Here is a 17049-nt window from a genome sequence, read left to right on the forward strand (position 1 = left end):
TTCCTTTAAGGAGTGCAAAAAAGCTTCCAATTCAATGGTTTCCTCATACAGAATTCTTCTCAGTAGGGCAATCGTCGGCTCCATCTTGGTCATTCTCTTTTCCCTTTTGCCACACTGCATCGATGTTCTTGATTTACCTTGTCCCCCAATCCCCATTTTTTGGGTAGTAAATTACCCAGATTTGCGACCTACATTCAACCTAGGGCTGTTACTTCCCTGTTAAGTGTTCACTAAATGTTTCAAATTTAGCACAAGCCATGGTAGAGCTTATAAACACAGTGTCGTGGCTCACTTGGTTAATCCTCCGCCTGCAGCGCCAGCATCCCATATGGGCGCCAGGTTCTAGTCCCAGTTGCTCCTCTTCCAGTCCAGCTCTCTGCTTTGGCCTGGGAAGACGGTGGAGAATGGCTCAAGTGCATGGGCCCCTGCACCTGCATGGGAGACCAGAGGAAGCACCTGGCTCCTGGCTTCGGATCAGCACAGCGCCGGCCGTAGTGGCCATTTGGGGAGTGAACCAATGGAAGGAAGACCTTTCTCTGTCTGTCTCTCTCACTGTCTATATCTCTACCCGTCAAATAAAAAAAAAAAGTGAATTTAAACGTTAGAATAATTGGCTGTTTATCTCCTTATTTTAGGTTGTTAATATCTATCTTTTCCATGCCCTATGGGTTGCATGGATAGCTTTGTAACAAAGAAATGAACATAAATCGATGGAGTAAAATATTTTGGAAGTTCTTAGCTGTGAAGATTGCTTCTGATTGTTGTCAATTAATGACACTTATTTTTTAAGAAGGTAGCTTTCAACTTCCTCTTGGGGATGGATAGAATGTCAACATAGTATTCACCATAGTAAAGGGAGGCATCCAAACCCGGTAGTGGGATGAACAATGGTTGTTTGGTTTAGAAGAAAGAGTATGGTATATATTTAAAAATAGTACAGAGTCTGGTTTACATGGATGGGGATTATAAAAGAGGACCTTGGGACCAATGTTGTAGTACAGCGGGTGAAAGCTGCCACCTGTGATGCTGCATCCCATGTGGGCGCCAGTTGGTGTTTTAGCTGCTCTGCTTCCAATCCAGGTCCCTGCTAGTGGTCTGGGTAAAGCAGTGGGGAATGGCCCAAGTGCCTGGGACCCTCTGCCACCCACATGGGAGACTGGAGGAGGCTCCTGGATCTTGGGTTTACTCTGGCCCATTGTAGCAATTTAAAGTGTAAACCATAGGATGGAGGGTTTCTCTCTGTCTCTTCCTCTCTCACTACAGATCTGATTTTCAAAATAAATAAATAATTTTTTTTTAAAAAAGAGAAAGCTGAAATAGAATTTTGTGGCTAGAGAAGATCATAGATAGTAGGGTATGAACTTCTTTGAGAGAAATTTAGATTTTTACCTAGTAGAAATTAAGAATCACTGGATACTTTTGATCAGGGAATGATCATTAATCAAGCTGTGATTTTTTGAAGGTTAATCTAGAAGAGCTATGTAGGTATGGGAAGGAGAGACTGGCAATGATGTCTATTACAGTAGCTCACACAAGATATCATGAAGACAGAAATATCACAATAATGGTGGTGGAGATTTTAAAAAGATTAGTAATGTTTTAAATGAATTCCAAGAGATATGATGTCACATTTAATAAAGGCAGTGAGGAAGAGTGAACCCAAGGAAAAGAACATTGAGTTTTTTATTTTAGATGACTGGGACATTTATTAGCATAAATGGAAAGTTCAGAATTAGGAGCAGACCGCATGGAAGGGAGAAGTGATGCTAATTTTTGCCAAGGAGATATCAGATATTAGTTAGCAATATGTTTGAGGATACTTCTACACATGGAACATACTGAAATATATGTCAAAACTAGAAACAAAAGGAAAAATAAATACATATATACATATGTATATTTTAAAACATAGATTTATAAAGCACAAAACTCAGACACATTAGAAATAAATTTATGTAGAGCTACAAAGCAGTACATAATGTATACATGAACATATCCATACAGGAATATATTTTATACATATTCATGTGGAAGCCAAAAATACATAAAATTAATCTGAAATTACTAAATACTACATTTTCCAAGCAATTATGATGCCAGCATCACATAACGCAGTGCCTAGGCTCTCTGATACCTGGCATTTGCTCTTAACTGCAGCTTCTTGCTAATGCAGACTCTGGGAGGAAAGCGTGAGGGCTCAAGTAATTGGGTTCCTGCCACCTCCATGGGAGTCCTGGATTGAGTTTCCAGCTCCTGGTTGTGGCTCTGGCTCAGCTCCGGCCATCATGGACATTTGGGGAATGAAGCAGAGGATGGCAGTGAGTGAGCTCACTCTGTTTATTCATTCACACTCTCTCTGTTTCTCAAATTTAAAATAAAAACTTTTAATAAACATTCATTAATTCATCAAATATTAATACTAAGAGACTAACTTGTGTAAAACTTTAGGAAGTTCTTTTTTATTCATTTAAAAAAAAACTTTAGGAGATTCTTTAAAGGTATTATACTGAGTTCCTTACTGCTATTCATTCTTCAATTATTATAAATCATGATAAGAACAAAGTATTATATAAACACTTATTAAGGATTTATAATTTTTATCCTGAAAATAACCCTATGGATTAGATACTTAAAGTATATTTATTTTTCAGATGAGAAAGTAAGACACAAAGTGGTTAAGAAACTTATAGATCAAATGGCTCCTTAACAATGATTATTACATATATTTATATATAATGAAGTAATATTATATACATATAATGATTCATTACATATAGTTATTTGATTGAATTATGTACACTATAAATGTATATTATTAATATAGTGACTTCTAAAGTTTGTGCATTCTGTAGTTACATCTATTTCCTGTATAATACAGAGACCTACAATCTTTTTTTTTCTTATTAGATTACACAGGAAAGGATTTTATTTTCAAAAGAAATTAAAAGTTGCTGTTGCTTTCACTTTGTTTCACGCTAGCCACTGCAGTGAGTTCCCAGCTTTTCTGTGCCATACAGAACCTTTCCTGCCTGTGACCCCTCCCCTTCTGTCTCCTTTCTTTCTTTCTTTTTAAACTTTTATTTAATGAATATAGATTTCCAAAATACAGCTTATGGATTATAATGGCTTCTCCCCCCATAACTTCCCTCGCACCCGCAACCCTCCCATCTCCTGCTCCCTCTCCCATTCCATTCACATCAAGATTCATTTTCAATTATCTTTATATACAGAAGATCAATTTAGTACAAATTAAGTAAAGATTTCATCAGTTTGCACCCACACAGAACATAAAGTGTAAAATATTGTTTGAGTACTAGTTATAGCATTAAATCACATGTACAGCACATTAAGGACAGAGATCCTACATGAGAAGTAAGTACACAGTGACTCCTGTGTTGACTTAACAAATTGACACACTTGTTTATGGCGTCAGCAATCAACCTAAGCTCTTGTCATGAGTTGTCAAGGCTATGGAAGCCTTTTGAGTTCGCTGACTCTGATTATATTTAGACAAGGTCATAGTCAAAGTAGAAGTTCTCTCCTCCCTTCAGAGAAAGGTATCTCCTTCTTTGATGACCTGTTCTTTCCACTGGGATCTCACTCGCAGAGATCTTTCAGTTAGGTCATTTTTTTTTTTTTTTTTTTTTTTTTTTTTGCCAGAGTGTCTTGGCTTTCCATGCCTGAAATACTCTCATGGGCTTTTCAGCTGGATCCGCATGCCTTAAGGGCTGATTCTGAGGCCAGAGTGCTGTTTAGGACATCTGCCATTCTATGAGTCTGCTGTGCATCCCGCTTCCTATGTTGGATCATTCTCTCCCTTTTTGATTCTATCAGTTAGTATTTGAAGACACTAGTCTTGTTTATGTGATACCTTTGACTCTTAGTCCTATCATTATGATCAATTGTGAACAGAAATTGATCACTTGGACTAGTGAGATGGCATTGGTACATGCCACCTTGATGTGATTGAATTGTAATCCCCTGGCATGTTTCTAACTCTACCATTTGGTGCAAGTCTGATAGAGCATGTCCAAAATTGTACATCTCTTCCCTCTCTTATCCTACTTTTCAAAAGAGGAAATCCAAATGGCCAACAGGCATATGAAAAATTGTTCAAGATCACTAGCAATCAGGGAAATGCAAGTCAAAACCACAATGAGGTTTCATTCACCTTACCCCAGTTAGAATGGCTCACATTCAGAAATCTACCAACAACAGATGCTGGTGAGAATGTGGGGAAAAAGGGACACTAACCCACTGTTGGTGGGAATGCAAACTGGTTAAGCCACTATGGAAGTCAGTCTGGAGATTCCTCAGAAACCTGAATATAACCCTAACATACAACCCAGCCATACCACTCCTTGGAATTTACCCAAAGGAAATTAAATTGGCAAACAAAAAAGTGGTCTGCACCTTAATGTTTGTTGCAGCTCAATTCACAATAGCTAATACCTGGAATCAACCTAAATGCCCATCAACAGTAGACTGGATAAAGAGATTATGGTATATGTACTCTATAAAATACTATACAGCAGTAAAAAAACACAATGAAATCCAGTCATTTGCAACAAAATGGAGGAATCTGGAAAACATCATGCTGAGTGAAATAAGCCAGTCCCAAAGGGACAAATATCATATGTACTCCCTGATGGGTGACAACTAACCGAGCACCAAAAAGAAAACCTGTTAAACTGAAATGGACACTATGAGAAATGGTGACTTGATCAGCCCTTGTCCTGATTATTGATGAAGAACTTAATACTTTATTCCCTTAGTGTTTTTTTGAGACCTACAATCTTACTGCAATATCAATTTGCCCTGTTACTGAGGTCTATAACTGCAAAAAAGTATCTATGAAGAAACTAAAACTGAAAATATTTAACCTTTTTTAACAATAATGGAGACTTCCTGAAATTTGTTGCCAGAAAAACTTAATTATTCAGTTTTTATTAGTGAGTAAGGTTTCTGAAGAATGCCACAAGCAAGTCTACCTTTTGATATTGAATAAAACTGTAGCTTTAACATTTTTGGTTTTAGAATTTAGCTTTAACCCAGCTGTCTGATTCATAAGTGATGAAAGCATTTTAAAAAAAGTCATCTAATTTCCTATATAGCTTTATGGTTTTGGAGCATAGGCCACAGGAACTATAAATTTTGCCCTTGTTTAGTTATATAGTTCCTTAAAAGTTAGAACAGGGTGTTTCTGGCAGAGTCACTAGAAAGGCTTTTATTGTAAACTTATTTCCTGGGGGGACTCACATACACAGTTCAGATTTTCTTCTTTGGCTTGTTTTGAATTGCTTTGGAAAACCTAAATAGATTTGCCTAATCATTTCTTCCTACATATGGTTACCCATTTATTTCTCAATTGACTGCCCACATATGGACACCTTAGCTATTTAAAATGACCAAATTTCTCTTCTCTTCTTTTCTTTTCTTTTCTTTCCTTTTCTTTCCTTTCCTTTTCTTTTCTTTTCTTTTCTTTTCTTTTTTCTTTTTTTTGACAGGCAGAGTTAGACAGTGAGAGAGAGAGAGAGACAGAGAGAAAGGTCTTCCTTTTTCCATTGGCTCACCCCCTATTTGCCCGCTGCGGCTGATCTGAAGCCAGGAGCCAGGTGCCTCCTCCTGGTCTCCCACCTGGGTGCAGGGCCCTAGGACCTGGGCCATCCTCTACTGCACTCCCGGGCCACAGCAGAGAGCCGGACTGGAAGAGGAGCAACTGGGACAGAATCTGGCACCCCAGCTGGGACTAGAACCTGGGGTGCTGATGCCGCAGGCAGGGGATTAGCATAGTGAGCCGCAGTGCCGGCCAAAATGACCAAATTTCTAATTGTGAGGTTAGAATAAATTTTTACATATTGTTTATAAAAAAGTCATTGAGATCATATTTTCATATTGATTAAATATTCATTACTGAAATATGTGGCCATAATTACAACCATATGATTTTTTCTGAATAATAGGAAGGCATGCACTACCATAAATACAGATAGCTACATTACAAGTAAATCAGAATTAGTAATTTTTGAAATAATGTAATAAACACAGGACATGGAATTGGAAACTTGCCAGTTTAATTAAAACTACTATTTTAAACAATCCTTTAATTGTTAATCTAAAAAACAGAAAGGAATAAAATTTTGTTTTGTCCTGTGCAAAAAGAAACAGAAACAATTGTCAAACCAAAAACACTTTGGTATTAAGAATGCCTAATAAAACAGATTTACTCAGTGTTTATTACTTCAAAATAGTTGAAGTAGTCATAATCATGATTTTTTTTTGACAGGCAGAGTGGACAGTGAGAGAGAGAGACAGAGAGAAAGGTCTTCCTTTTGCCATTGGTTCACCCTCCAATGGCTACCACGGCTCGTGCGCTGCGGCCAGTGCACCGCGCTGATCCGATGGCAGGAGCCAGGTACTTATCCTGGTCTCCCATGGGGTGCAGGGCCCAAGGACTTGGGCCATCCTCCACCGCACTCCTGGGCCACAGCAGAGAGCTGGCCTGGAAGAGGGGCAACCGGGTCAGAATCCGGTGCCCCAACCGGGACTAGAACCCGGTGTGCCGGAGCCACAAAGGGAAGGATTAGCCTAGTGAGCCGTGGCTGGCCCATAATCATGATTTTTGATATTAAAAATTACTGATGGGAATTGAAATAGTCAATTTTTCAGATATTTTCATAATCCGGATATTCACCAAACTATGGAGGGATAATAGCACACTAACATGACAGAATTTCCAGATAGATCTTGTGTACCTGTCTCCTTGAAATGTCTTTTTGAAGTGCATCCCAGGCTTCCATCATGTACAAAAATGAATTCTTAATCATCTCTCCATAGGAGTACTTCATGGTTTTCCCCATTTTACAAATTGCTCCAACTAAAAAACTGGGATTTAACCTTGACACACCCCAGATATACTTTACCTTAAGTGGTCATCCAAGATGGCTGAATAGTGAGATGCCACACTGACCTCAGCCACAGAAAGATGCTAGAAAAACAAAGGAGGGATCACGTTCCCGGGAAACTGGTTGAAAGGAATTTCAGGTGGAATATGCACAGAACAGAGACTCCAGGGGGCAGTGAGGAGAGAGGACAAACACACTGCTGCCTGCTGTGCTTGACTTCTAAGAAGCATCATCGTTCCTGGCTATGCTGAAAGGTCGCTCCTATGGCCTAGGTCACTGTTGGCTTTCCTTAGGGAGAATTCCACTGACTTCCAATTTGGACTGGGAAATTGGCATGGGTCTAGGTGACTATGAGGCTACATGAAGAGAGGCATTGCCTCCTCCCTTTTCCTTCATCAAATCACCAGACTCAATTTGCCACGGTGGTGACAGAGGTAGACTTTGTCCTAATTTGGGAAACAGTGGGCCATTTTGCTGCTGCCAGAGGCCACTGGGGCTGGGGCTGGGGCATCTTGGAGGATGGAGAGTAGACCCCCTGTACCCCGAGACTGGGAGTTTCTAGGCAAAGGAGCTGAGAGAATCCAGTGTTGCAGCTGGGAATAGGTCTCACAGAGGGGTTGAGGACACTGAGGAGTGAGTCGGTACTCCAGATATGCCATGCTTAGGTGGGTGAGGTGCACTGGCCGTGTGAACTCACTCTAGGCTATGAATCAGCTGATTCACCCTGGCCTAGAGAATGGCTGGCACAGTGAACACACCAGCTTGCTCCAAAGTTCCCTCCCCACACTGACTGTAGCCAGAGGCATGCCACCACACTCATCTTGGGTGTCACTCTGGACTCTTGCTCCACCTACTAACTGGGGCAAGAGTTCCCTGGCTCCACCCAGTACACACTTTGACAAATCAAGTGTAAACCCTGGCATTCCACCAAGCCCCAGAGCCACATATCCAGGAATAAAGCCTTCAATCACACACACACACATACACACACTCACAAAATCTTCCAGAAAATACAGAAACAGCAGAACCTCCAGCTATATAGAAATCAACATAGAAACAAAAGAAATATGAACAAGAAAGGCAAAATAATTCACCAAAAGGAACATAATAATACATTAATGTTGGACTATGAAGAAGGGGAGATTAACAAAATGCCTTAAAAAAATTCAAAAGAATGAGTGTAATATTCAAAAACACAGAGAATCAGATAAATGAAATAAGGAAATAAGTATAGAATGTAGATGAAATTTTCTGAAGAGACAGATATTGAAGAAAAAACAGAAATATTAGAAATAAATGATTTAATATGTCAAAAAAAGTACAATGGAGAGCTTTAATAACAGTCTTTGAGGCAGAAGAAAAATATCTGATATATAAGGTAGTTTATTTTAAATATCTCAGACAAAAAAAGAAGAAGAAAAATAAGAACGAAAACAACATTCAGGATCTATGGGTACCATCATAGGACCAAATATACAAGGCTTAGGTGTTCCTGAAAGTATGGGGAAAAAAGACTGGTTTAGAAAATACGTTCAGTGAAACAATATCAGTGAGTTACCCCAAATTGGAGAAATATATGATATCCAAATATAGGAAGCCATAGAACCCTACACAGGCATGATTAGAAAAGATTCTCACCGTGACACATTATAGTCAAACTTTTAAAAGTAAACCACAAAGAGAATATCCTAAAATGTGCAAGAGAGATCATCTTTAAAGGAACTCCCATTAGATTGACAACAGATATCTCAACAGAAACACTATGAACCAGGAGAGTATAGAGAGATATAGTCCAAATCTCCTAAAAGACAAAGACTTGCCAACCCCAAGTACTTTTCCCAGCAAAGCTCTCATTCATGATTAAAGTTGAGATAAAATTTCAAGAAAAGCAAAAATTGAAAGAATTTGTCACCATCTGAACAGCCTTATAAATGGTGTTTAAGGATGTACTACACACAGGAAGAGAGAAAGAATCAGCATCATGAAAGAATGTGAAGTCATAAAACTCCCTATTAAAACAATAAAGAAGAACCAAAGCAAACAATAGTAATATTTATGGAAACATGGCAAGACAAAGTCATTACTTATCAATAATAACTTTGAACGTAAATGGACTAAATTGTCCAAATAAAAGACAGAGACTGGTTGAATGGATTAAAAAACAAGACCCATCTCTATGTTGCCTATGAGAAACACACTTCTCTAATAAAGATATACACAGACTGACAGTAAAAGGATGGAAAAAAGATATTACATACAAATGAAAATCAAAAGCAACTAGGAGTTGCTATACTCATATCAGACAAAATAGACTTTAAGACAAAAATTGTTAAAAGACACAAAGAAGGTCATTATATAATGATTAAGGGATTAGTTCAACAAGGAAATGTGACTATAGTAAATAAATATAAACTCAACGCTAGGGCACCTAGTTTTATAGAACAAATGCAAATGGATCTAAATGGAGACATAATCTTCAATACAAAAATGAGCTCCCTGCTAATGTACCAGGGAAAATAGCAGAGGATGACCCAAGTACTTGGGCTGCTCCACCCACGTGGGAGGCCTGGATGAAAATCTTTTTTTTTAAATTTTATTTATTTTATTTGAGAGGTAGAGTTACAGACAGTGAGGGAGAGACAGACAGAAAGGTCTTGCATCCATTGGTTCACTCTCAACAAATGGCCGCAATGGCTGGAACTGCGCCGACCCAAAGCCAGGAGCTAGGAGCTTCTTCCAGGTCTCCCACATGGGTACAGAGGCCCAAGGACCTGGGCCATCCTCTAAAGCTCTCCCAGACTATAGCAGAGAGCTGGATTGGAAGTGGAGCAACTGGGACTAGAACCAGTGCCCATATGGGATGCTGGTGTCGCAGGTGGAGGATTAACCTACTGCGCCACGGCGCCAGCCCCCTGAATGAAATTCTTGACCCAATCTCAGCCACTACAGCAATCTGTGGAGTGTTAGTGAATGGAAGATCTCTCTCTGTCTCTCCTTCTTTCTGTAACTCTGCCTTTCAAATAAGTAAATACATCTTTAAAAAATAAAAATATCATCAAAATAAAGAGTTGGTGTTTTGAAATAAAAAATAAACAAAATTGATAAACCATTGGCCCAACTAACCCACAAAAGTGAAAAGACCCAAATGAATAAAATCAGAGATGAAGAAGGAAATGTTACAATTGATATTACAGAAATACAAAGAATTACCAAGAATTACTACAGTTATATGCCAACAAATTGGAAAATATAGGAGAAAAGGATAGATTTCTGGACTCATATAATTTACCTAAATTGAAGCATGAAGACATAGAAAACCTGAATAAACCAATAAGGAACACTGAGGTAGAATCAGTAATAAACAGCCTCCCAATAAAGAAAAGCCCAGGACTGAGGGCTTCACTGCTGGAATCTATTGAACTTTCAAGGAAGAACTAATAGCAGTTTTTAAAAACTATTCAAAACAATTGAAAGAGAGGGAACTCTTCCAAACTCACTGAGTCGAGTATTACCTTAATTCCAAGATCAGAGAAAGATACAACAACAACAACAAAAGAACTATAGACCAATATACCCAAAAACATAGATGCAATCCTCAACAATATACTAGCAAATTGAATCCAATCCAACATGCTTCAAAAAGTTATTCACTCAGACCCAGTGGGATTTATCCCAGGGATGCAAGGATGGTTCAACATAAGCAAATCAATAAACATGGCACATCACATCAATAAAATGAAGGATAAAAACCATACGATTATCTCAATAGATATACAGAAAGGATTTGATAAAGTCCAACATCCTTTTATAATAAAAACGTTGTTTACAGACCTTGTCTCTACTGTTGAGGAACAGTGTTTATTTTTTCTTTTCATTCTTAGTATTTGTTGAACTCTTTACTTAGTGTAGGATTAATCTCATGAGTATAAAGTAAATTGAAGGTAGAACATTGTAAAAATTAAGAGAGGGAATAGGAGAGGAAGGGGGAGGAAAGATGGGAGTGTGGGAGGGAAGCAGGGTGAGGTGGAAGTATCATTATGTTCCTAAATCTGTATACATCAAACACATGAAATGTTTATCCCTTAAATAAAAAAGGAACATACTTCAACACTATTGAAACATTATATGACAAACCCACAGCCAGCATCATACTGAATGGGGAAAGGCGGAAAACCCTTCCACTAAGATCGGGAACTAGAGAAGGATGCCCAGTTTCACCACTATATGTTCTGGAAGCTTTAGCCAGAGCCATTAGGAAGAAAGAAAAGAAAAGAAATGTGATATAAATTGGAGAGAAGGAAGTCAAATTATCACTATTTGCAGATGATATTATCTTTTGTATTGGGGAACCAAAAGACTCCAATAACAGACTATGAGAACTCATAAGAGAATTCAGCAATGTGGCAACAGATAAAATTAATGCACAAAAGTCAATAGCATTCTTATAAAATGCTCTGGCACATTCACAACAGCTAAAAAAAATTAAATAGCTTGGGGTAAATTTAACCAAGGGTGTGAAAGATTGCTTCAATGAAAATTACAAAACATTAAGGAAAGAAATAGAAGAAAACATAAAAAAGGAAACATATTTAATGTTAATTGATTTGAAGAATTAATATTCTCAAAATGTCCATACTACCCAAAGCAATTTTGATTCAATGCAATCCCAATCAAAATATCAAGGACATTTTTTACAGATCTATCATTAAATAGCATTAACTATATCTCCAGCATATAGCTCAAACCCATTCATCTTTTTCTACATGCTCTACGTGATGCCTAACTGATCTCTGCTCTTGCCCTTCAATCCATTTTCTTCAAAGTAGTCAGAATGATCTAAAAATTTTATCATGACATTCCCATATTTAAAAATTTGCAATGAGTTCCCATTTCATTTAAATACAGTCATGAACTTTTAAATAATGCCAACCAAGCTAGGAGTGACTGCACACCTCAGCCACGTCCCTTCATGTCATTCTGCCCTATCATTAGACTTCTAGAAGAAATCACAATCTTTTGTACCCTTAGACTTTAATACACACATACTTTTACTTCTGCCTGGAATGCTCCCTCCCACTCTTTACCTTGAACTAATTTACTTTAGTTTATGTTTCAAGGGTTTGCATAAGTGGTACTTGCTTATGGAAGTCTCCTTTGACTCATTATTTAATTCATTCCCTCTTAACAATCCTTTGCGTTTATTCATAGTAGTTTCCTCAATTTATTTAATGGATGCTTCCCCTTAATCTTCTTGAGAGCAAGAACTATCTATATTTTTGTTGTGAATCTCTACTGTCTGGTTCTATACCAGGTACATAATAAATAAATAGTTAATAAATTATTACAGATTTAATTGTTTATCTAGAGGGCTCTTTATATACCAATACCTGAATCTAATTAGCTCAGTTGGTTAGACTGCTGATGTTTACTGTTGAACAACGCATATATGAAAGAATGCCTGATAAAAATGTGTGCCCACATGTTGAATTTCAAAATATCTGGGGCATTTTTGTTCTCCTGGTTAGGTTGGATCAATTTTTCCCTTTTGCCCCATTGAAATCACTGCTCAAGCGTCATCACAGAGCTGACTTCATTCTCTTTGAGTTAAAATTATTTGTACATATGTCTTTCCCATTAGAACTTTTTGAGCACACAGACTACATCTGATTCATTTTCATTCTCTACCATGAATGAGTTTACATAGCATGAGTTAAACATCAGTAGAAATTTCTTTCAAACATATTTTAATAAAAAATTACAGGCAATTAAGTGAAGCTAAGATTGCAAATTATCATCAGATTATTATCATCAGATAATTCAGACTTTTCCTGATTCAGACTTTCCTGTGTTTAAGTTACTGGAATAGGCATTAGGATTTTAAAACAAAACTAGACTGTTTCCTTTCCTGGAAATCAGTAAGTTTAATATAGAGAAATAAGTTTTTATCAATGACCTTTGTTTGTGACAGTACAAAACAGTATGACTGACTCAGCACAATCCCAGCAGGCCTAACTAGCTCACATCTACCTCCAAGGTTTGGCAGGAACCAGCTTTCAGGATGTGAGGTTATTTTCCACAGTTTCTCGGTTCTCCTAATCTCAGTAAACAATGTCTGTGGGTAACCCCATCTCCCACATGCTATGTACTTTCATTGGGTTATTGCCTGGGTATACCTGACTCACATCTCCATTTCCTCTCTCCATGTCCCAGGACAATTCCTGCTACATGCCAGGCTCAGAGGAGAAAACAGCTCAAACCAAAGTAAACCAGCAGAGCGGGGGTCCTGGTCCCAAAAGCAGAGATCTAAAAAGCATGTTACTAATAAAATAAGAAATTTTGGTCACTAATAGTCTAGAGCCTTTAAATGCTCTGCTGAGCAGCTGGAGGTCATGAAGTTACTCGGATACCAGCAAATCTTTAAATGGTTGATAATACTTTGCTGAGTGCTTAGAATTAGTATTTGCCTTGGGATTATGCTGAATAATTGCTGTTAATCATATTGTAGAAATAGCTACATATTACTTATACATAGTAAGTATGCTTTAATAAAAATAATTAGTGAGTTTTGTGTTCACTTTGTTGACTTTAAAGCACCATGCAAATATGATTTCAGTATATATTTAGGATAGAAAGTCATTCATACATATCATTGGATTGTGTTATAAGAATGCATTTTTTCTTCAAGATTTAATTCTCAATGCATTTTAATTTAACCCAAAAGAGGTATCTTAGTATATTCATTGCATTACCAAGCAATTGTTACAAAGGCTGAAAGCATATATTAGTAAATAATAATACTAATACAAATAATATATATATATATAGTTAATATTTTGGGGGCATCCAATTCACGCCAGGCCTTAATCTAAGCACTTTCTGTGCATTGATGATTCTAATACTCATAACATCTCTAGGAGCAAGTACTAGCTTTATTTGCATTTTGTAGATGAGACAGTCAAAGCCTAGAGATGTTAAGTGATTTGTACATGGTTGAACAACTAGTGATCTGCAGAGCCAGGATTCCATTCTGGGCACCTTGACTCTAGATTCCTCACTGTTAACGAATAGGCTCTACTGCTTGCCCTATGCCAGTTATTAAATATTTAATTTTCAGAAATCCTGTGTGATAGATACTACCATTATGATTCCCACTTGATCATCAGAAGATTGGTCCACTAAGCTGACTCTACTAGTAAGAGGCTGAACCACTTTTAATTTCAGTCCTGTCTACCTCTTGGGCCTGAGATCTTACAAAGCATCCTGTACTGCCTCCTAGATAAAGTGGTAGGTTTCTAAATTTGCATCACTTAGAGCATTAGACATTAATTTTCAAAGGAGAGATAATTTATTTACTCAAAGGGTATAATTATAATGAAATCATTATGTTATGAAATACTTAAATGCTGTTCATTTTTAGATTTTGCTAAAATATTGGAAATATTGTCTTTTTTTGAAGCACTCTTAGGCTAATATTAAATGTCATCATTCTAATCATTATAGCTCAGAGGATTATTCTTAAAAAGTGGTATGATGATTCATCTCTTATACATGTGTTTCCCAGAGTAACTACAAAAACCACAAGAAATTTGTTAACATCTCAGAAAATATATTTAAACTTAATTTGACTATTGCAAGTAAAAATACTTATGTAGTACTTGTTGGATACAACATACTAGACTATTATAACATTAAAACAAACTACAATGTTATAAAAGATAAATTTGATATATCAATATATTATTTTAATTATTATTTTCATTACTATTTTGCTAAACAGGATTTGCCATTCTAATCTTAAAAATTAAAAAAAAACTACTATGCTAGTCAAGTTTTGATAATTTGGCAAGATTAAAATTTATAGAAATATACAAATGACTTGTTTATTAGGACATTACTATATAAAACATATCTTTTCCTTACTTGAGTTTTAGATTTAGAGTATTGATTTCTTTTACCTTCTGTAAAAACCACTAAAGTAGGTTTCAAGACTCCTGATAAGCACTTAATGTCAGAGAATAAAGAAGAAAGTATATTGTAAATGGGTTGTGGCATAAACTTTAGCCAAATGTCTTACCACTCAAAATATTATGCTGAGTTATTTATATTTTTATTACCTTTTGGCCCTTTGAACAACTTGATTTCCACAACGGTCTCCAAAATAGGTCGTCTTCTACGCACATACAGCCGGACGATAGATCCCGCCTCTTTGAGGGCTTCCACTGCTTTACTGTGGGAAACCTCGGACACATCGACCTCATTCACCCGCAAGATACAATCATTGACCCTGAGAGGAAGAAACAGAGGTGAGGCTCAGAAGTGGCTAAGCATACTTCTCAAGGAATATTATTATGATTATCAAATCTTAATATACGGGAAGGCAGAGTCTAAAAGTTTTCAAATGTCCAAATTTGGAAGCATATTTCAAATGAAAGTTATCAAGAAAAACTTAAACTCCTCACCACTCCCAGCCTTTCTCCCATGGATCACACAACTGGTCAGACCCCATCCAGAACTGCAGCCCACTCTGACTGGGGCTGCATCCCATATAGCATAGTTAGAATGACATGCATTTCAAGGTCCCTCACAATTACATGATTATTTGATTGGTTTGACTGTAAATTACAATTTGGTTTTAAGATCTTATTACTATGGATTATGTAGATCTAACAAAATAGAGATTTCTTTATAGGTTCACTTTTTTCAATTTCTTAATTTACTGTTATAGAAGTAATATGCAATAATTGTAGAAAATCTGGAAAACATTAAAATGTAGAAAAAAGAAAAAGACCATATGACTCAATCATCTAAAATAAACCTGGTCACTTTCTGGCAAATTATCTTACAGCGTTTTTTTGCCCTCAAATTTAGCTCACAATACTGTAAATATATATTAAAGTTAGATTTAACAGAGTTCAAAGAGAATCTCAGACAATCCAGTTCCTCAGAACTTACTTCAAAAACCAAGAAAAGTGACAAGTTCTATGTCAAAATTTTCTTCATTTTTGCACAGTACAGAATAATTTGATCTCTCCATAAATCTTTCTGAGTTGTTTACAGTGACATAGCTATAGACTTCAAATTTCTTTTATGTTTATGATAAAGACAACATTAATAATGGTTAAGAACATGGAACTTAAAAATAAAAATATTCAGTTTCTAAAAAAACAGAAAAAGTTAACAAAAGAAGTATGAGAATTATACACCAAAATAAATAAATAAATAAAACACTGTTGAATGAAAAAAAAAAAAGAGTAGAAACATTTCTTTCCTGGGGCCGGCGCTGTGGCATAGCGAGTAAAGCTACCGCCTGCAGTACCAGTATCCCACATGGGCCCCGGTTCAAGTTCCAGCTTCTCTACTTCAGATCCAGCTCTCTGCTATGGCCTGGGAAAGCAGTAGAAGATGGCCCAAGTCCTTGGGTCCCTGCACCAGTGTGGGAGACCTGGAAGAAGCTCCTGGCTCCTGGCTTCGGATCAGCGCAGCTCTGACCATTGCAGCCAACTGGGGAGTGAACCAGCGAATGGAAGACCTCTTTCTCTCTCTCCTTCTGTGTAACTCTGACTTTCAAATAAATAAATAAATCTTTTGAAAACAAAAAGAGAAATATTTCTTTCCCTCACTCTGCACACCCATTCTAGTGTTACTCAACTCAGGTCATCATATTGTTCTGAGTAAAAAATAATGGGCTGCCCTAGCTTAACTTCTCTTTCCTAAAACCACCAGAAATCCAGCTCTACCTGCAAGGTATATTTTCAGTCCCTCTAGGTTTATTCATTTCTTTGCTACAACCTGGTTGACTGAACTTCATATCTCATCTGGACTGCCTCCATAATCTCCTACTTAGTCACTATAGATGTGGTCTCCTCACCATTCATTCCATTTTCTACACTGCCCAGGGTAAGTGAACATGGTTGATTATTCACACAACTTCCATTCACCACTTTCCCCTTCTAATTTCTAGTTTTGTTTATGGGAACTATTACTTAGAAATTATTTATTGCATGAATTAAAACGTACATCTAAGCTCAATTAAGGGATTCTCCATTTCTTAAGTTTGTAACCATGAGTAATTTTCTTAACCTTCTAATCTCCACACTCTAATCTGTAAATTTGATATAACAGAAATGTCTACTATGAAGGTTTT

The 17049-nt window shown here is 37.0% G+C and overlaps 1 protein-coding gene across 27 annotated transcripts in view; it reads right to left on the bottom strand.

The window, feature by feature from the left end:
* Nucleotides 1–17049, bottom strand: part of DLG2 (discs large MAGUK scaffold protein 2) — a 2256157-nt gene that overhangs the window by 621304 nt on the left and 1617804 nt on the right. For all 27 annotated transcript variants that reach the window (XM_051821188.2, XM_051821179.2, XM_051821160.2 and 24 more), the window contains one exon: nt 15020–15189. In XM_051821188.2, the coding sequence (XP_051677148.1) occupies nt 15020–15189 (170 nt within the window). The remainder of the gene's footprint in view (nt 1–15019; nt 15190–17049) is intronic.

This window comes from Oryctolagus cuniculus, chromosome 1 (genome assembly GCF_964237555.1).
Source record: "Oryctolagus cuniculus chromosome 1, mOryCun1.1, whole genome shotgun sequence".
Classification (NCBI taxonomy): domain Eukaryota; kingdom Metazoa; phylum Chordata; class Mammalia; order Lagomorpha; family Leporidae; genus Oryctolagus; species Oryctolagus cuniculus.